The 20,908-nt window shown below is 46.1% G+C and overlaps 1 protein-coding gene across 1 annotated transcript in view; it reads left to right on the top strand.

Moving 5' to 3' along the window:
- The window catches only part of LOC146867305 (trypsin-3-like), a 177,907-nt gene that overhangs the window by 65,180 nt on the left and 91,819 nt on the right, over positions 1-20,908 (top strand). Inside the window, exon 3 of the mRNA XM_085614893.1 lies at positions 20,325-20,466. Within this exon, the coding sequence (XP_085471019.1) occupies positions 20,325-20,466 (142 nt within the window). The remainder of the gene's footprint in view (positions 1-20,324; positions 20,467-20,908) is intronic.

The raw sequence follows: 20,908 nt of genomic DNA, 5'->3' as shown, positions 1-20,908 counted from the left end.
CTGACGGCAGCAGTGAGTCTCCTGCATTGCTTCGTCCCCCCCACCCCAGCCCCATCCACACTTCCCACTCCCATACCTGTCCCATGCACACCCAGACATTCCCAAGCACACATCCCACCAGACACAGGCAGCACACCACCAAGTAAGGGCAAGCACACACCTCCTGGCACGCACACTCAGGGGGATAAATGCACACCCACTGGGTCTGGGGCACACAGACATACATGCAGCCACAGTCTAAGTCTGCATGCCTCATGACCCAGGACCTCCAAAGCACTCCCCTTGGCTCCCCTGCCACACAGTCAGACAAGGAAAGCTACATGTCTGTGCTGGCCCTCAGCCCCACTGTGTCACCAGCCCGCGTGGGTCTGGGGAGTCAAGGGGGGTGAGGGGCATGAAACATACCCACTACCCAAATTAAAACATACAATATGGAGGACATACATTACCTCCAGGGTCTGGTCACTTCGGGGTGCTTGTCCACCAATCCCTGCGTACCGCAATAACAGAAATGCCCCTCACCCCCCTTGACCCATGGGTGTTGTTCTCACCTTCTGTGGCGTGTGCGTCGGGTTCGGTGCACCAGGTCGTAGGCTAGGAGGTCCGGGATGACACATAGCATGGGGTCCATGTTTGTCCGTCGCGTACCGGGGCTCCTTTTTCAAGTTGGACTCAGGTTTCCGGCTTTTTTTAGCTGTCATAAAAAAATTGCTGTGCGGAATGACGTAGGGACGAATCGTACTTGCTGGTCCGTAAAACGCTACCTGACTCTGTACGGACGTCGGGTACGCGCTGTCCAGGATCAGAATAGTAGGTAGGTATTTTTTAGCCGTACGGTGTTTTGTACGAATCGTACGGAAATGGTATTTCTGTTCGAATCGTGCTTGCTGGTTTCTACAGTGGATTTCCCAGGTACGAGTCGTACGGAGAATACGCTCCGTACGACCATTCGTACCCGGGTTTTACAGGATTGGAATCGGCACCAGAATGTAAAAATCACTTTACTAAAAGATGCATCTTTAGATTCTGAGTTCAGGCATAGTAAACTTTATTTTCCTATCTGATACCAGTGGGAAGATATATTTATAAGATGTTATAAATTAACTCCCATGCTTTCCTATGGGACAGATAGCCATTCTATAGTGAAAAACGAAATGCACTGTAATTCACTACCAGGACATGTCACACACACCACTACATGTCCTACCTTTAATATACACTGCACCTTGCCCACAGGGGTACCGTGGGCCTACCTTAGGGGTGACTGATATGTAAGAAAAGGGAAGGTTAGGGACAGGCCTGGCAAGTGGGTACACTTGCCAAGTTGACATGGCAGTTACAAACCGTGTTCAGACTCTGCACTGGCAAGTCTGTGTTATCTTTTCATGGCTACTCATGTGGGTGGCACAATCAGTGCTTCAGGCCCCCTAGTAAAATTTGATTTACAGGCCCTGGCACACTCAGTGCACTTTATTAGGGGCTGACTAGTAAATCAAATATACCAATCATGGAAACACCACTCCATAGCACAATTTACATAGAGAGCATATGCGCTTTACCACCGAATAGCAGTGGTAAAGTGCCCGGAGTCCTAAAACCAACAACAGCAAGTCAGGAAAAAAAAGGAGGAAGAAGCAAAAAGTTTGGGGATAACCCTGCAAATAGGGCCATTTCCAACAAGGCAGAAGAGCCAAGTATGAGTATACATACAGTGGGAGTGCCAAGTGCACACAAGAATGAAGCAAGCCCTAGTGGCAGTTTTGCTGCTAATGACATTGCACCTACTGCCGGTACATCTAATATTTGTACTGTTACTACTGTTGCTACTGCACAATCATGTGAACCAGCGAGGAAAGAAATTAATATTTTGCAATGCAAAACTGAATTTGGGTTAGTTTTTCAGAGTAGGGGAGTAACGCAGCGGCCTGAAACTTCAGGCAGGTGAGACTAAATCTCCCACAATGCACTGGACCACGTGGATTTGGGCGATCCCTCGTGAGACCCAATAGCCAGCGATTCTTTGAATCCGGTGAGCGCTTTTACCTGCAGTTTGCAGGGGACTAGTGCCATTAGTCCAGGGAAAGAACGAAGGATTTAACCCAGATCTCTTGACTGGGGGAGAATGTCTGCATTGTCAGCATTCCGTCCATCAATTGTTTGTTGTAACGCTTTTCGCCCTAAGTGGGATGGGTATTCCCAGACGTGGGACCCGTGCTCACTACGCCACTGGAGTCAAGCTATCCTGGCTGATGACGGCTGATAGCCAGAAACCGGTACTAGGATGCTTGATTCCGGTCCAGGGAAGACATGGCTTGGCAGTTTGGGCTGGACTGTTCCCATGAGGCACAGGGTCAAGACTGATTTGCATATGGCCATGTCTAAACTGGGGTGGTGTAGTGGACAAAAGAACGATGGATTTAACCCGGATCTCTTGACTGGGGGAGAATGTCTGCATTGTCAGCATTCCGTCCATCAATTGTTTGTTGTAACGCTTTTCGCCCTAAGTGGGATGGGTATTCCCAGACGTGGGACTCGTGCTCACTACGCCACTGGAGTCAAGCTATCCTGGCTGATGACGGCTGATAGCCAGAAACCGGTCCTAGGATGCTTGATTCCGGTCCAGGGAAGACATGGCTTGGCAGTTTGGGCTGGACTGTTCCCATGAGGCACAGGGTCAAGACTGATTTGCAGATGGCCATGTCTAAACTGGGGTGGTGTAGTGGGCAAAAGAACGATGGATTTAACCCAGATCTCTTGACTGGGGGAGAATGTCTGCATTGTCAGCATTCCGTCCATCAATTGTTTGTTGTAACGCTTTTCGCCCTAAGTGGGATGGGTATTCCCAGACGTGGGACCCGTGCTCACTACGCCACTGGAGTCAAGCTATCCTGGCTGATGACGGCTGATAGCCAGAAACCGGTCCTAGGATGCTTGATTCCGGTACAGGGAAGACATGGCTTGGCAGTTTGGGCTGGACTGTTCCCATGAGGCACAGGGTCAAGACTGATTTGCATATGGCCATGTCTAAACTGGGGTGGTGTAGTGGGCAAAAGAACGATGGATTTAACCCAGATCTCTTGACTGGGGGAAAATGTCTGCATTGTCAGCATTCCGTCCATCAATTGTTTGTTGTAACGCTTTTCGCCCTAAGTGTGATGGGTATTCCCAGACGTGGGACCCGTGCTCACTACGCCACTGGAATCAAGCTATCCTGGCTGATGACGGCTGATAGCCAGAAACCGGTCCTAGGATGCTTGATTCCGGTCCAGGGAAGACATGGCTTGGCAGTTTGGGCTGGACTGTTCCCATGAGGCACAGGGTCAAGACTGATTTGCAGATGGCCATGTCTAAACTGGGGTGGTGTAGTGGGCAAAAGAACGATGGATTTAACCCAGATCTCTTGACTGGGGGAGAATGTCTGCATTGTCAGCATTCCGTCCATCAATTGTTTGTTGTAACGCTTTTCGCCCTAAGTGGGATGGGTATTCCCAGACGTGGGACCCGTGCTCACTACGCCACTGGAGTCAAGCTATCCTGGCTGATGACGGCTGATAGCCAGAAACCGGTCCTAGGATGCTTGATTCCGGTCCAGGGAAGACATGGCTTGGCAGTTTGGGCTGGACTGTTCCCATGAGGCACAGGGTCAAGACTGATTTGCATATGGCCATGTCTAAACTGGGGTGGTGTAGTGGGCAAAAGAACGATGGATTTAACCCAGATCTCTTGACTGGGGGAGAATGTCTGCATTGTCAGCATTCCGTCCATCAATTGTTTGTTGTAACGCTTTTCGCCCTAAGTGGGATGGGTATTCCCAGACGTGGGACCCGTGCTCACTACGCCACTGGAGTCAAGCTATCCTGGCTGATGACGGCTGATAGCCAGAAACCGGTCCTAGGATGCTTGATTCCGGTCCAGGGAAGACATGGCTTGGCAGTTTGGGCTGGACTGTTCCCATGAGGCACAGGGTCAAGACTGATTTGCATATGGCCATGTCTAAACTGGGGTGGTGTAGTGGACAAAAGAACGATGGATTTAACCCGGATCTCTTGACTGGGGGAGAATGTCTGCATTGTCAGCATTCCGTCCATCAATTGTTTGTTGTAACGCTTTTCGCCCTAAGTGGGATGGGTATTCCCAGACGTGGGACCCGTGCTCACTACGCCACTGGAATCAAGCTATCCTGGCTGATGACGGCTGATAGCCAGAAACCGGTCCTAGGATGCTTGATTCCGGTACAGGGAAGACATGGCTTGGCAGTTTGGGCTGGACTGTTCCCATGAGGCACAGGGTCAAGACTGATTTGCATATGGCCATGTCTAAACTGGGGTGGTGTAGTGGGCAAAAGAACGATGGATTTAACCCAGATCTCTTGACTGGGGGAGAATGTCTGCATTGTCAGCATTCCGTCCATCAATTGTTTGTTGTAACGCTTTTCGCCCTAAGTGGGATGGGTATTCCCAGACGTGGGACCCGTGCTCACTACGCCACTGGAGTCAAGCTATCCTGGCTGATGACGGCTGATAGCCAGAAACCGGTCCTAGGATGCTTGATTCCGGTCCAGGGAAGACATGGCTTGGCAGTTTGGGCTGGACTGTTCCCATGAGGCACAGGGTCAAGACTGATTTGCATATGGCCATGTCTAAACTGGGGTGGTGTAGTGGGCAAAAGAACGATGGATTTAACCCAGATCTCTTGACTGGGGGAGAATGTCTGCATTGTCAGCATTCCGTCCATCAATTGTTTGTTGTAACGCTTTTCGCCCTAAGTGGGATGGGTATTCCCAGACGTGGGACCCGTGCTCACTACGCCACTGGAGTCAAGCTATCCTGGCTGATGACGGCTGATAGCCAGAAACCGGTCCTAGGATGCTTGATTCCGAGTCCAGGGAAGACATGGCTTGGCAGTTTGGGCTGGACTGTTCCCATGAGGCACAGGGTCAAGACTGATTTGCATATGGCCATGTCTAAACTGGGGTGGTGTAGTGGGCAAAAGAACGATGGATTTAACCCAGATCTCTTGACTGGGGGAGAATGTCTGCATTGTCAGCATTCCGTCCATCAATTGTTTGTTGTAACGCTTTTCGCCCTAAGTGGGATGGGTATTCCCAGACGTGGGACCCGTGCTCACTACGCCACTGGAGTCAAGCTATCCTGGCTGATGACGGCTGATAGCCAGAAACCGGTCCTAGGATGCTTGATTCCGGTCCAGGGAAGACATGGCTTGGCAGTTTGGGCTGGACTGTTCCCATGAGGCACAGGGTCAAGACTGATTTGCATATGGCCATGTCTAAACTGGGGTGGTGTAGTGGGCAAAAGAACGATGGATTTAACCCAGATCTCTTGACTGGGGGAGAATGTCTGCATTGTCAGCATTCCGTCCATCAATTGTTTGTTGTAACGCTTTTCGCCCTAAGTGGGATGGGTATTCCCAGACGTGGGACCCGTGCTCACTACGCCACTGGAGTCAAGCTATCCTGGCTGATGACGGCTGATAGCCAGAAACCGGTCCTAGGATGCTTGATTCCGGTCCAGGGAAGACATGGCTTGGCAGTTTGGGCTGGACTGTTCCCATGAGGCACAGGGTCAAGACTGATTTGCATATGGCCATGTCTAAACTGGGGTGGTGTAGTGGGCAAAAGAACGATGGATTTAACCCAGATCTCTTGACTGGGGGAGAATGTCTGCATTGTCAGCATTCCGTCCATCAATTGTTTGTTGTAACGCTTTTCGCCCTAAGTGGGATGGGTATTCCCAGACGTGGGACCCGTGCTCACTACGCCACTGGAGTCAAGCTATCCTGGCTGATGACGGCTGATAGCCAGAAACCGGTTCTAGGATGCTTGATTCCGGTCCAGGGAAGACATGGCTTGGCAGTTTGGGCTGGACTGTTCCCATGAGGCACAGGGTCAAGACTGATTTGCATATGGCCATGTCTAAACTGGGGTGGTGTAGTGGGCAAAAGAACGATGGATTTAACCCAGATCTCTTGACTGGGGGAAAATGTCTGCATTGTCAGCATTCCGTCCATCAATTGTTTGTTGTAACGCTTTTCGCCCTAAGTGGGATGGGTATTCCCTGACGTGGGACCCGTGCTCACTACGCCACTGGAATCAAGCTATCCTGGCTGATGACGGCTGATAGCCAGAAACCGGTCCTAGGATGCTTGATTCCGGTCCAGGGAAGACATGGCTTGGCAGTTTGGGCTGGACTGTTCCCATGAGGCACAGGGTCAAGACTGATTTGCATATGGCCATGTCTAAACTGGGGTGGTGTAGTGGGCAAAAGAACGATGGATTTAACCCAGATCTCTTGACTGGGGGAGAATGTCTGCATTGTCAGCATTCCGTCCATCAATTGTTTGTTGTAACGCTTTTCGCCCTAAGTGGGATGGGTATTCCCAGACGTGGGACCCGTGCTCACTATGCCACTGGAGTCAAGCTATCCTGGCTGATGACGGCTGATAGCCAGAAACCGGTCCTAGGATGCTTGATTCCGGTCCAGGGAAGACATGGCTTGGCAGTTTGGGCTGGACTGTTCCCATGAGGCACAGGGTCAAGACTGATTTGCATATGGCCATGTCTAAACTGGGATGGTGTAGTGGGCAAAAGAACGATGGATTTAACCCAGATCTCTTGACTGGGGGAGAATGTCTGCATTGTCAGCATTCCGTCCATCAATTGTTTGTTGTAACGCTTTTCGCCCTAAGTGGGATGGGTATTCCCAGACGTGGGACCCGTGCTCACTACGCCACTGGAGTCAAGCTATCCTGGCTGATGACGGCTGATAGCCAGAAACCGGTCCTAGGATGCTTGATTCCGGTCCAGGGAAGACATGGCTTGGCAGTTTGGGCTGGACTGTTCCCATGAGGCACAGGGTCAAGACTGATTTGCATATGGCCATGTCTAAACTGGAGTGGTGTAGTGGGCAAAAGAACGATGGATTTAACCCAGATCTCTTGACTGGGGGAGAATGTCTGCATTGTCAGCATTCCGTCCATCAATTGTTTGTTGTAACGCTTTTCGCCCTAAGTGGGATGGGTATTCCCAGACGTGGGACCCGTGCTCACTACGCCACTGGAGTCAAGCTATCCTGGCTGATGACGGCTGATAGCCAGAAACCGGTCCTAGGATGCTTGATTCCGGTCCAGGGAAGACATGGCTTGGCAGTTTGGGCTGGACTGTTCCCATGAGGCACAGGGTCAAGACTGATTTGCATATTGCCATGTCTAAACTGGGGTGGTGTAGTGGGCAAAAGAACGATGGATTTAACCCAGATCTCTTGACTGGGGGAGAATGTCTGCATTGTCAGCATTCCGTCCATCAATTGTTTGTTGTAACGCTTTTTGCCCTAAGTGGGATGGGTATTCCCAGACGTGGGACCCATGCTCACTACGCCACTGGAGTCAAGCTATCCTGGCCGATGACGGCTGATAGCCAGAAACCGGTCCTAGGATGCTTGATTCCGGTCCAGGGAAGACATGGCTTGGCAGTTTGGGCTGGACTGTTCCCATGAGGCACAGGGTCAAGACTGATTTGCAGATGGCCATGTCTAAACTGGGGTGGTGTAGTGGGCAAAAGAACGATGGATTTAACCCAGATCTCTTGACTGGGGGAGAATGTCTGCATTGTCAGCATTCCGTCCATCAATTGTTTGTTGTAACGCTTTTCGCCCTAAGTGGGATGGGTATTCCCAGACGTGGGACCCGTGCTCACTACGCCACTGGAGTCAAGCTATCCTGGCTGATGACGGCTGATAGCCAGAAACCGGTCCTAGGATGCTTGATTCCGGTCCAGGGAAGACATGGCTTGGCAGTTTGGGCTGGACTGTTCCCATGAGGCACAGGGTCAAGACTGATTTGCATATGGCCATGTCTAAACTGGGGTGGTGTAGTGGGCAAAAGAACGATGGATTTAACCCAGATCTCTTGACTGGGGGAGAATGTCTGCATTGTCAGCATTCCGTCCATCAATTGTTTGTTGTAACGCATTAGTCCAGGGGAGGCAGAGGGTGCTTCTGGTTTCCAAACGGGTCGCTCTCTTCAGGACTGCATAGTTTTAGCCAAGGAAGAGGGTCGTTCACTCAGTTTCAAGTCTGTTGCCTCAAGGACAAAGTATCCTTCTCTTACTATGTACTGGTGAGCAAAGTCCTGTTGTCGGTGACATTGGTCTCTTCTTGGTCATTCTTTGAAGTAAGTTGTTCAGATCTGTGGTTCTTGTGTCAAGGGCAGTGTCGGACTGGCCATAGCAGGCATTGGGCGTTTCCCCAGGAGGCTGGAAGTGTGGAGACTTTTGCAGTGGTGCTGAAATATCGGCCCCCAGTAACAAAGCCATCAGTGCTATACACTTGCACCCCCCTCCTCCCAGGGGGCTGGTCTGACAAACTTGCCAGGGGTTCTTTGGGTTCCCAGTCCGGCCCTGGTCAAAGGGGGCCCTTAAATTCTAGATTTAGGGGAATTAGGTGTGTGGAAGCTAGTAGCAAATGGGCAGCAAGTCCCTGCAGCCAGCCTGCCCATGAGGTGACCACATCCAGTGGTGTGGGTCATCTTTTGTACCCAGAACTCACTATTTTTACCCATCTAAAGATGGCATTATTCTCATTTAGGTATACAGATCAGGCTGGTCACCCTGGAGGTGTGGCCAGCCTTCCTGGAGGTGTACACCTCCTGCATACCTAATTCCCTACCTTGCCCAGGTGCAAGCATGCCTGGGGAAGGGGAGAGCTGTGTCCTCCTCAGGGGGACAGCCCACATGCATATCAGAGGAGGGGCAGCCTCTGAAGCTCACTGCTCTGATGTGTCAATTCATTAGCCTGCTGAGAAGGAGGAAGGTGTGACCTCCTTCCTGCCCAGCCTTTGTATCTGACTCCTGGGAGTGATCACACTATCTGGCAGGAGGTCAGAACCCTGTCGTGGCTGCTGCAGGTGCGGGAAAGCCCAGGCTGGTCAGCCAGAACACAGTCGAAACTGGGGCACCCAGGTGGGTAATCTCTATGGTGTCACCTCGGTGCATGCCATCCTTCCCTGAATACCAGATTCTTGTCAGGAGAGAGAAGGCATGTTGTTTGACATCAAACTCAACCCATTTAGATGGTACCATAATGGAGCAAGCAACCAGGGTTTGCCCGGGTTCATGTTATCCCATGTTATCCCATGGATCACCTATCACTTTTATTGTAATTTAATGGTCAATATTCTAAAGGGTCACATAAGGTTGCACTAACATGTCTACACTCCTAATGTACTGAACCATGCCTTCTGGGCAAAAGAGGCCTTCTATGCAGGTGACTGACATATACTGAAAGCAGTGCATTTCAATGTGCCACACAAGGTGAGGGCACAGTCAAGTTCAAGCAGTTTGAACTGCTCATTCAGTCTGCAATGGCAGGCCTGCTGTCAGTAGTTTGCTTGAGTCACTCAGAGTGGTACAAAACTGTACTGCAGCCCTTGGGACCCCTTTATCACCTATGCCCTGAGTTCCCCTCGTACCATACAGTTGAATAAGGGAAGAAAAATGTGTTCAGAAGTGCAAACAATCAGACAACAGCTCATCAGAAAAAAGGAGCCAAATATACTAATGTTCAACCCAAATGAACATAAAGTTCCTCATCAATATTAAGCTCTGTCGGGGTCTTGCTGTTGAGATTAATGATATATTACGATTTGAGGCATCTGAGGGCTTGGATTCTGTCACCCCTCCTTTTCATGGCAGGTATCCTATCAATGACAACAAATTGTAGTTTGGCTATATCTCTATTGTGGTGGTTGTTAAAGTGTTGTTCCACTGGGTATTGCGGGTCTAAAAGTGTTATGGCCTTTTGGTGTTCCACAATTCTCTTCTTAGTAGGATGAATGGTACTGCCTATGTACCATATGTCACATGGATATTTGAAAACATAAATGGAAAGTTCTGACATGCAGGTAAAATGTGATTTGATCTTAATGATAGAACCATTGAGAGAGGAGTTGTAATCAGTCACAACAATGCTGGATTTACCGCTTTGCATGAGGTCCAGGAGAAAAAGCCTATATATTATTACTATTGTTGGTCCTAGTCCCTACGTCACTCTTGTTGAGTCTATTCCTCAAGGTGACCCTTTCTCCAAATGTCATTCTGGGTTTACCGTCTAAGACATCTGTCAGACTTCATTCAACAGGAAAGATAGGCCAGTCTTTTGGGAGTATTTTCCTAACGTCCCCTGCCTTATTGTTGTATATCATTATGAATCTACTAGTGGCAGTAGATTCCATGGTCGGGGATTTTTTGGGACTTGCAGGTCTTCTCTGTTTCTGTCAAGAGCTTTTTGGGCTGTCGGGCTAGAATAGCTAGCTAGCACCCTGTCTGTTTGAATCTCTATTTGAAAAGCCACGTCAGTATTGCAATTTCTGCGAGGTTTAAGTATTCCCCGTAAGGCATACTTTAAAACTTTCAATGAGAGCTTGGGGATGGCTGCTGGCAGCAGGGAGTACTGTGTTACCAGCTGCGTTTTTCCGATAGAGATGTGTAGTTAATTTACCTTCAATTATCTAAATGGTAATGCCAAGGTTCTCAGCAGAGGTCCTGCTTATGTGAGAAGTGAGACTAGTGTTAAAGGGGTTGCCATTCAGTTGCTTGATAAATGTCTGAGCTTCAGATTTGGTGACTTTCCAAATTACACAGAGATTTTCAATGTAACATAACCACATTTCAACCTCTGTGTTGAAGGCTCTCATCACCCCATGAAGAGTCCAGCATAGCTGGGAGCAAATGAGGTGCCCATTGCTGTTCATTATCTTTGCCAGAAGATTTTGTCTTTAATTAGGAAAAAGTTATTTTCCAAACAGAAATGAATCATAAATAGTAGCATCTCTGTGTATACTTGGATGCAATAAACCCTTTTAATCATCAGCCACCATGAGTGTGCATTTACTCAGACTCAACTGAGTCCAGAGCCACTCTGTGCAGTTTATGTGTTCAAGGTGCCTCCCCTGTATGCATACCAATGCACTTCTTAGATCTGGTGGTATATGTAGAGAACAACACACTACATACTAAAACGTACAGAAAGCCAACTTCTGGCGATTCCATACTACACACCAGCAGTTTTCATTCCACCAAACTTAAAAATAGCATTCCCTATGTAGAATGCTTGCATATGATGCGCAACTGCTGTAGTGAGGGGGATCAGGGTGAAGCCACAAAAGATCTCTTCAAGAGACTGAAAGTACGAGCCTACAGTCAGGATGTGTTGGTGTCAGCAGAAGTGAACACAAAACCTAGAAATAGAGAGGAGATGCTGTTTGGCGAGAGTAAGATTAAGAAGAAAGCGGACCATTCTGGCCCAGTACAACTTATAACAGGTTACTCCGCATACCATGTACCACTACGCAGTATTCTCTATGAGATCTGGAATATTGTGAGAAGCGATCTCATCATAGGCCCTGAATTACCATGTGTCCCACATATATCATTCAGAAGGGCTAAATCCATGTGGGAGAGTTGGTTCATAATTCACCTCAGGCCAGGAGTGGCTTAGAGCAAAAAAGGATTTCAGAAATGCTCCAAATGTAAAGCGTGACGCTCTGGCCGTAATATGAAACCATACAGACACCACTCAGAGTAATACCATTTGAGATAAAAGATACATACAGCTGCAAAAGTGAATTTGCGGTATATGTCTTGGAATGTACCTGCAAGAAGAGGTATGTGGGAAGCACCATACACAAAGTGCACATCAGGATATTGCAACACCTCAGGGCAATAGCAAACGACGACCAAAGCTACCCAGTAGCTAGACATATCAATCAATGTCACCAAGGTAATGCTAAGGACTTAGTATACTTTGTCATTGACACTGTCCCCAAGAGCCCAAGGGGAGGAAACAGACAGCTCCTATTAAGGAGGTTGGAATCAAGGTACATACTTATGTTGAGAACAAAAATTCCACATGGGTTAAACTCCGATGAAGAGTTTTCAGTAGATCGCTAGCTGCAGATCCCCCCTCTCTCTCCAGTAAACAAGGTGGTAAGATGGAATTGAGAATACACTGCTTCAAACTCGTTCTGCTTAAATTTTGTGTTGTATTTTAATATAAGTGCTTTAGGAATGCATCGTCACGGTGTCTTGACAGTTATATGTGATAGTCGCATTAATGGATTTTATATCAACCACATCTAATTGGGTGGTACAAATTCTATTTAGGGGCCTCAAGGCTCTTTGGGACGGATCTTTGTCAAGAGTTACTGTGATAGGACAGTGAGCGTATTTTACATCTGACACACTTGGGCAGGATCCTTGTCAGGAGTTACTGTGATAGGACAGTGAGTGTATTTTACATCTGACACGGTTGCTCATTAGAAGAGTAACCCACTTTGTCCTACCTATAATAAATTTGGAATGTTGCCCCTCCACAATGGACTACTAACACTACAATAGCCAATTGCTTTTAGTTGTTGATTCAATATTTGGATGTATATCGTATCCTAAATGTGCTTGTGATTTCATCTGGTCACTTTCATCTATTTTTGTAACGTAGGTCATACCACTTTGTAATTAATTTGTATATCTCTATGACTGAGTTAAAGTCTTTATATTTAATTTATTTCATTTTAGAATTGTTTGTATACAACAATGATTCTTTATGTCTATGATGCTCCCCCATTTACCGTGACAACCACTGTGAGTGAAGAAGCATAAAATGATTGTCTTAAAGGGTGTCCGATGTTGTTAGCAAGGTGGTACGTCCGCCGAAACGCGTCAGGGCCTCTTTCATATAAAAGACAGAGCATGCTTTCAAATATGAACAATAAAAATTGAATTTCAAGTGGAATTGGGCACATGAAACAATGTGACATATTTGTTGCAAAAAGATATCAGTATTGGTTTATTATAAGTCAGTTTTCTTAAAAAAGGTGCAATAGCTCAGAATGTGTAGAAACATGCAACACGATTCTAACCCATCTAGAATTTCCCACAGTGTGCAAAACAATAAACAAAAAAATAAAAACATTTCCATACATATCTCTTTTTTGGTTGCCACTGCACAACTGGAAACACAGAGCAGAAGAAAGAAAAGATTTTGTTATGTAGTTGATTTTGTTCTATAAACAGCTGTATTATTAATGCTCTATTGACTTGAATTGTCTTTCCCCTTGGTTGCTAGCTCTGGCAACAAGCATTGTGACATCAGAACTTAAATGTAATAATTTATTACAGTTCAGTTCTGACATCATATATTTATAATGAGCGGCTGGGTGCATAACAAGTTGCCAATTATATTAAAGATAGCAAACAGCTTTTAAACAGGGATTGCAGAATCCCATGTATCAAATGGGAGTCTCTTCACTTTACTTTATTGATCCAATTCATATACAAAAGTGTGAAAGTGGTATGCCTGGCGAGCCATTCCAGGGGCAGGTTTCTAAGCATACTTTGGACTGTGACTTGTTAAAGGCTGTCTATTCAACCTCTGTGAAATTGTACTTAGCATAATAATATACAAAGTGGTATGGGCATTTTAAATGTTTGTTTTTTCTTAATGGGGAAAACAATTTAACCCATGGGGAATGTCTTTTACCTATACCCCCATCAAATGGGGGTGATCTGTTGCCTATTACCATCCTGGAATGAGAGTTACTCCAGCCCTGATCAACCTTACAACCATTTCCAGGGTTGAATTTCCATTTGTGAATGTCCACAAATGTCCACACTTATAGAGATTACACCAGATAGGTAAGTCAGTCTGAAGCCTAATGGCTTGTGGGGGGTTAAAAGTGAGGGAAAAGAGGCGAATGAATTGAGGTTTGCTGGATGTTCAGGGTTAGGCTCATCCTCTAAGTGATATTTGCTATTTATTGTCATGAAGTGTCAATGTTGGAACCTGTAGCGATGGACTGTATTAGAGTCTTACGGGGCAGCATTATGTGGTGGCAGATTTCTTAGCCTTTAGGTGCCTGTCTGTTTTGGAATTGAGTGCCTGCTGAGGTCTTTTGAAATGTAACCTATAATGTAACCTATAAAATATGGTATTCAGAAACCTGCTGGTATTGCGTCTGATTTGAATGTTATATAGGGCTGTCAAAGTATATTTATTATGTAGCCTACAATGCTTAGAGTGGGCTCTGGTATTCCCTAATTGCTCTGGTTCCTAGGTAGGACAATTTAGGTGCATGAGTGTTACGTCATTGGCTTGGATTACAGATGGTGCAGTGTCTTTCAGATTCAACCATTCCCTTATAGTTAAAAGGCCCGGGCCAGGTAGCCTGCCTGAGGAGAGTTGGCTCAGAGTGGAACCAAGCATTCATTATAATGTTGTGACTGTAATTCAGTATTTGCAAAAGATGTCCAGTGGTCTAGGTTTTATCTTGAAATTGTCCACTTTTTTACTCCCTGAATATTTCGTATCTTGGCTTAAAAGAAATTCCAGACTTTTGCCATCTCTAAAAGGAGAGTAGATCCACCAATATTCATTTTGTATATAGGAAGGAAGGAAAGATAATCTGAGGTGTTAGTTTTGCTTGTGCTGTGCTTATATGAGAATATTGTACATATTTCCCTTGCATTTTTCATTGATGGCTCTTTAAAGGATGCCAAGAAGTTTGAAGGCCAAGTGTCTTAGTATGAGTAGCCAGAGTATTGCTTGAAAAACTGGTGTTATATGCTCCTTTCGGTAGGATTTTGCAACATGTTCTAAATCTTTTTTTATTTTGCATTCAGGGATGCAGAGGACTTCAAGTTATAGTCTGATAGCATATTTAGTCTTTGCTATAACAAGTGCGAATATGGCACTATTCCAGGTAAGGGAAGATGCATTTCATTGTTCACATTTTGTAGAAGGTGCTATTGTGGTAACATTTACTTGTGGGATCAATGTAAGTTTGAACCATGATCACTCCAAGATTTCATGCTTCTTCTGATATGTATGGCAGTGTATCAAGGTCTTTGGGTCATAATATTGTGAGCTGGTGGTTTTGCCATTGTCCAAAGGTTATGATTAACCTTTCTGTGTTGATTAGTTTAAAGTTGTTTCTCATCTCATCTGTGACACAGAGACATTACTTAAGTTTGGACGTGTTTACATCCTTGAGGTTTTTCAATTTTAGGATGATCTGAGAGTCACCTATGTAGTTGTAGATTGTGAGGTTGAAGAACCTGACCAAGGTAGAGATTAACAAGACTAGGGAGGTAATTGAACTTTGTGAAACACCGCTGTGGGAGATTTGAGGGAAATTGAATTAGTTAGGGAGGATGGAAGTTCCAGTCTAACGTTTCAGTAATTTTATACCTGAGCTCAACCCATGGCAGCTACAGTTTTAGCTTAAGGAAAATCTGTAAAGCATTTGGTAATACCAAAATAGGTTAAAACAAAATTCACAGACAAAACACAATAAAAATCCCACTTCAACATATAAAAACAGAGAAAGAATTAATAAGCAAAATGACACCAAAATAAGACAAACAAATGGAACTAGATAATTAAATAAATACGTATATTTAAATAGAAAAACACAAAGAAAAAGTAAAATACCAATGGTAGTCAGTGCTTGAGGTAGACCGGGAGCAAGCTGCAATTTCAGGCTGATGCAAGGGGGCCTGGGTCAGATACACCCAGTGGATTGGTCCCAGTGAAGGTCTTGAAATCAAAAAGTTCAAAAGAGTTCAAAAAGGGGCTTTGTCACTTTCTGGAAGACAAAACATTACAATTTCTTCTAATTCCCAGCACACAATTGGACTTGTCACTTTTTGAGGTAAACATTCTCCCAACCATGGGTATTCACTGAAGCCCTAACCTATGCTGTGGAACCGAAAGCTGGATATCGGAAGCAGGTTAGTCCCACTGACATTTTGGAACTTCAGAGATTTCTCATTTAAAGGTATCTATGCCCCTGCACAGAATAGGACACAGTTATTTTTCACAGTTGCGGGGATCTATGCGTGGGGGCAAAGCTGAAATCTAATCTGACACTGCGGAACTGATGGTCATTTTCTTTTTCCGCCTGGTCCCACTGAAGCTCTGGAGGAAACGTTTTTAAAGGTTTCCAAACATTCTTCTAGTGCCCACACAGTATACTTGTAAAGCCCCCAAGCCCTCAGTGGAGTCGTTTACAGCCTATCAGGATGTCAGGCAGAGGCCAACAGCGGGGTGCAGTCCTTCTCCAGATCCTACTGGTCAGCTAGACACTTTAGGAAAAAGGCCTTCATGTTTCCTCGCACATCTCAAACAGCAAGTGTAGTCTTTCTTCTGCTCTTCCAAGTGTCCAGAAAGTGTTCTGAGGAGAGTGTCTTGCGGTGTCACCTTTATGCCTGGCACTAGCTAGTGGGAGGGGATTACCCCTGCCTCTTCGCTAATCAGTTGTGTAAAAGTCCCCAGGGGCAATCCTACCCACTAATGCAATAGTTCTTATTTGCCCTACTGCAAACAATACCACAGTGCACTTTATTCCAGCATGGGGAAATACATCTTTCCTTGTGGAGAGTGTGTGTGCCACCCCAGAGGTGTGGCTAGGGTAAAGAGCAGTCCCCTCCTCTGAAGTCACTCAAAATCAGATCTGGAGGGTTGCTTTCCTTCCAGTGGGTTTGGTGTCAGCGTGATCAGTGGAACAAAAGCTGTGAACTTTCTAGATGCCATTTGATATGTACTTGTGGGAAGACAGGCAGCTTTGAAGTTAATTAAGCTCATGAGGTCTATCCAAATGGTTTCCTACCAGTGAAAGATAATACCTCCCCAGTGCCAGGACACTGTCCCTGCTCTGCGAGCAGTTTTCACACCTCTTAAAGGTCAAGCATGTATTTAAGACTGCTGAAGATCTAACGTAAATTAGCATCCAGGAGCTTCAGGCAAGGAAAAAGTCACTTTCTAAGAGCTACATTTCCTCAATATTTATTAAAATTCCAACTTCACCATTGAGTTGAACTTTTAATAAATATTAGGAGTGGTTGAATTATTTTTCTAGCTGGTCCCAAACCTGAGATACAGAATTCATATTTTAATATGTACTCTAATATTTCTCATAGGGCAGCAGAGCCTTTCACAGCGAAAATAAGTTTTAGAAGCTTGTCAATTCAGGGATATGGTGACATTAGATTGCTATATATTCCATTTTTAAATACTATCCACCCTGCAATGCAGGTTATAAAGAGGACTGACTTATTAATCTTTAAAAGCAAGGTATTTCTCCTGTCAAACGGGTAATTTTGACAGGTTGGGAAGTAGGTTTCAACTGCAGCAATTAGGCTCCACAGGTAGGCCTGAAGTCATGTTTTCCTTATTGCGCTAGTGGATGGCACAGGGAGTGCTCTAGGTCATAGGTGACAGTTAACTTTCTATTCCATAAGTGTATTTTCTGCACCATCTACTATGGCTTTATAAGAAAGTAAAATCAATCATACAGAGATTAGCCAATTTCTTCATGTTTTAAGAGTACGACTAAATACACTGGGCACTGAACAGTAGTGCCCCAGTGAGCAGAGTCTAAAAAACCATCAAACAAATTCAGCAAACAATATGGGGGTGACCACACAACAATTGGCATTTTTTCACAGAGATGGAGATGGGAAGAAGTAAATGGAAGCATAATTCTCAATCAAGATCAGCTGGAAATAACCGGTGGTCAAGGATTTCTGAATGTATTAGAACCTAGTGCACTGAATTCGGTGGTGAGTTTTTATTTGGAGCCACTATTGTGAGTGGATTGTTTTGCATTCTTCCCATTGTAGGAGAGAACGTCTCGAAAGAGCATCAGTGCTGCAACCCAGATCATAGTTCAGCAGATGTTCACCTCATCAGAGCTGGCAATCACCACATTGTTATTATTTATGTCCGCTTAAATATGCTGTCTGCTTATGGGACAGGTACAGATGAGAGAATTCCCAAGTGCATCATGCTAGATTGCACACTAAGAAATGGAGTATCAGAAGGCTAGTATTTACCATGGCATCACTAGAGTTAATTAATCATGCTGTCCTGCTACTGTGAAGCAAGTGCCCGGTCCTGCTTGTTAGTACAGGGCATCAGAGGCAATGTTTGAGGTATGTGGTATTTCTGGGCCTGCATGGTATAGGCCACCCTGCGTTCCTTAGCTAGGCAAAATAATCTGTGGAATCGTAGCAGCTTCTCAGGACCAGACACTTTAACATTTAAAGCAGAATGCTTTGAAAATGGGCTCAGGTACCAATCAGCAAGTTGTTTCATGAAGTGTAACTATGGTGTCAGAGTGTGAGAAGTGCCAGCGGAATCGGGTCAGTGGAGAGTAGGGGCTTTGTAGTTTGGCCAGGCATCACTCCAGCCAGTGTATCTAGTCACAGCTCCCAACCACAAGGTTGCATGTTGCAAAACAGAAGGGCAAAAGGTGGAGAATTGTTTGTAGGGTAGCTGTAGCGCTGTACACTCACTTAAAGTATTAAGAAACGTTGCGGTACAATTCCTGCTGTTTCCCATTGGTGGTTAGGGACTCCAGCAATGTGCTGGAAGGCTGTCGGTCTGTAAAGGTTCCCTGGGTCAGAGGGGAGTGTGGGAGTCATTGTCCGCACCATCTCCTTCCCGGTCGTGACCCACCATGCTGCCGGGTATGATGAGTTGCAGCATGGACTTCTCCAGAAGATGTGAAGCTTGAATTTGGAACTCGGAGGAGAAATGGAAGTGTAGTGTCAGCAGGGCCTTCATGGTATTGCCTGCAAGGCCGAAAACAGCCCTAAATTATATCTTGTTGCAATCACACAGTAGATAGAGGAGCCAACAGTGAGGATCACATGTGCCAGTGTGAGGAGAAGATGCCATTTATACGTCAGCTTTGCCTGTGTACCCTGTCAAGCAGAGCTTTGTATTCTACTCGTAGTACATAAATAATCATGGCACTTGGATGTGGTGATTGTTGAACAAAATGACTGCTCGAGACAATGTGAAAAAGAGGAAGGTGCAAAGTGATCTTCACATAGTTAGAACCTTTGTCCCTACACATACTCAGAGTTTAAACTTGACACCCTTACACATAGTCCTAAACTCCCATGCACAAACCCACATACATGGACACATGCATACACACACACTGTCATTGGCGCAATGACTTTTAGGAACGCACACACACGCAGACACACACACACCAACACACAGGTGCATACAATCACTCACATACAAGCACACACTCAGACAAACACACAAGTCATATAGGAACATACACTTTCTCCGATCCACGGACCGACACAAAAATACATATATAGACAACATGCAGAAACGCACAGGTGTACACACACCAATACACAAACACACACATAGCTATACACACCCAAATATAAACAAACAATCTATCTTTCTCTGTCTCGCAGCTGCCAATTCTCATTCTGCTCCGAGGCACATCTGGGACCATGACGAATCAACAAGAACTTGAGATGCATGTTACAATTTGCAACCAGTGCCTGGCTAGAGCATTGTTAGATTTCCTTTCTAAGACTCAGGAAGTCTGAATTGCTCCTGAGGTCCTCCATGTAAACTGTGTTGGTCATTGCAAATGTATGTTTGGCTTACAAATCTATTGCTCTTTCCCAAACCTCTGATCAGATTTGGAATTCTTAACATCAGCAAATGGGTTAAACGTTCCCTGCAAATTTCTGATCCCTAAACTTTCAACGCATGAGATTTGCCTGAGCCCCTGACATGAGTTGATTGCTGCCTTTTCATTTCACCTGCTGTCTACTTTGGGAAATGATTTAAAGTAGGAGATTGTTATGCCGAAAGACTAAGGGCCTAATTACGAGTTTGACATTCCAACTGGGGGTGCAAACATGCAGGGTGTTCCTCCTGCATGTTTACACCCCCTGTTTCTGCACATGAAGAAATGTATGACATAGTGCATTTTTCCCTGTGCGAGGAATGTGCTGAGGTGCTCCCACGGCGCAGGGGCGTAACACAGACCCCCGCAGCCCCCGCGGTGCCAGGGGGGGGCAAGCTGCAGGGGGCCCCCTCAGCACAGCACTCTTGCCGGAGAGCTCTTGATTGAGCCCGGAGGGGGCCCCTTCAGGTTCCTTGCAGGGAGGCCCCCTCAATTTTCGATACGCCAGTGCCACGGCACTGCCTTTCTATGGCTCTCCTTTGAGCCATAGAAAGGCACTGGTGTGGGTCCACCACAGCAGGACCCCCCCCCCCCTGCACAGCATTAACTCATATTTCAGTGGGCGGTCTGACTATGGGTTTGGTGGCCTTTGTAGCGGGGCGCTGGCATGGCGGCCCGCTGCAGACCACCAAACTTGTAATCAGCCCCTAAAGCTTTGTGTGTAATATTACATCCATGCCTGCTCAATAGGCTCCCTTGCATGAAGGATCTTAACACTTTCTTCTTGTGATTCTCCTTTCTGACAGACTGGGGCAGATGCTAATTGTGGCTGGCGAGTATTCCCTGTCGGTCTTCGAAGGAACTGAGCAGATATTCCGCCCAATTCTAATGGTGCCCCACCCAAACTACAACTCTGTTTCCAGAAATGCGGACATTATGCTGATAAAGGTGAAAGTCACTTGCATCCTAACTCCACACCTCCTCTGTTTACAAGTCTTTATCCCTCTCAATTCCACCGAACGTCACCATGCTCGATCTGTTTTGCTGGCAAAGTACAGGTATGGTGACCGTGGTAATTTCAAGTCTTTGTTTGTAAATGATGGGTTGAGGCTGGTCCTGGGATGAAAATGAGTTGGCTTGATTCTATCAGCAATTTGAGTGCTACCCACACTCCGAATTACAATTCGAGCGCACCCATGGTGGTCGCATTCCCTGTATTTTGTATTGTGGCGGGGAAGCTGTCAGCAGCCCCCGCCGCAATACAAAAAATAGGGTGTTTACATATCTCTGCACTACGTGGCAGGCACCATGCTGTGCCCGCCACATGGTACGGGGATATGTAAGGGGGCACGGGGCCCATGTATCTGCCCCCTGTGGTATGGGGTCCCAC

Source organism: Triturus cristatus, chromosome 1_2, assembly GCF_964204655.1.
Source record: "Triturus cristatus chromosome 1_2, aTriCri1.1, whole genome shotgun sequence".
Classification (NCBI taxonomy): domain Eukaryota; kingdom Metazoa; phylum Chordata; class Amphibia; order Caudata; family Salamandridae; genus Triturus; species Triturus cristatus.
The sequence above is the reverse complement of the archived record's forward strand: the minus strand, read 5'-3'. Positions and strand labels throughout refer to the sequence as shown.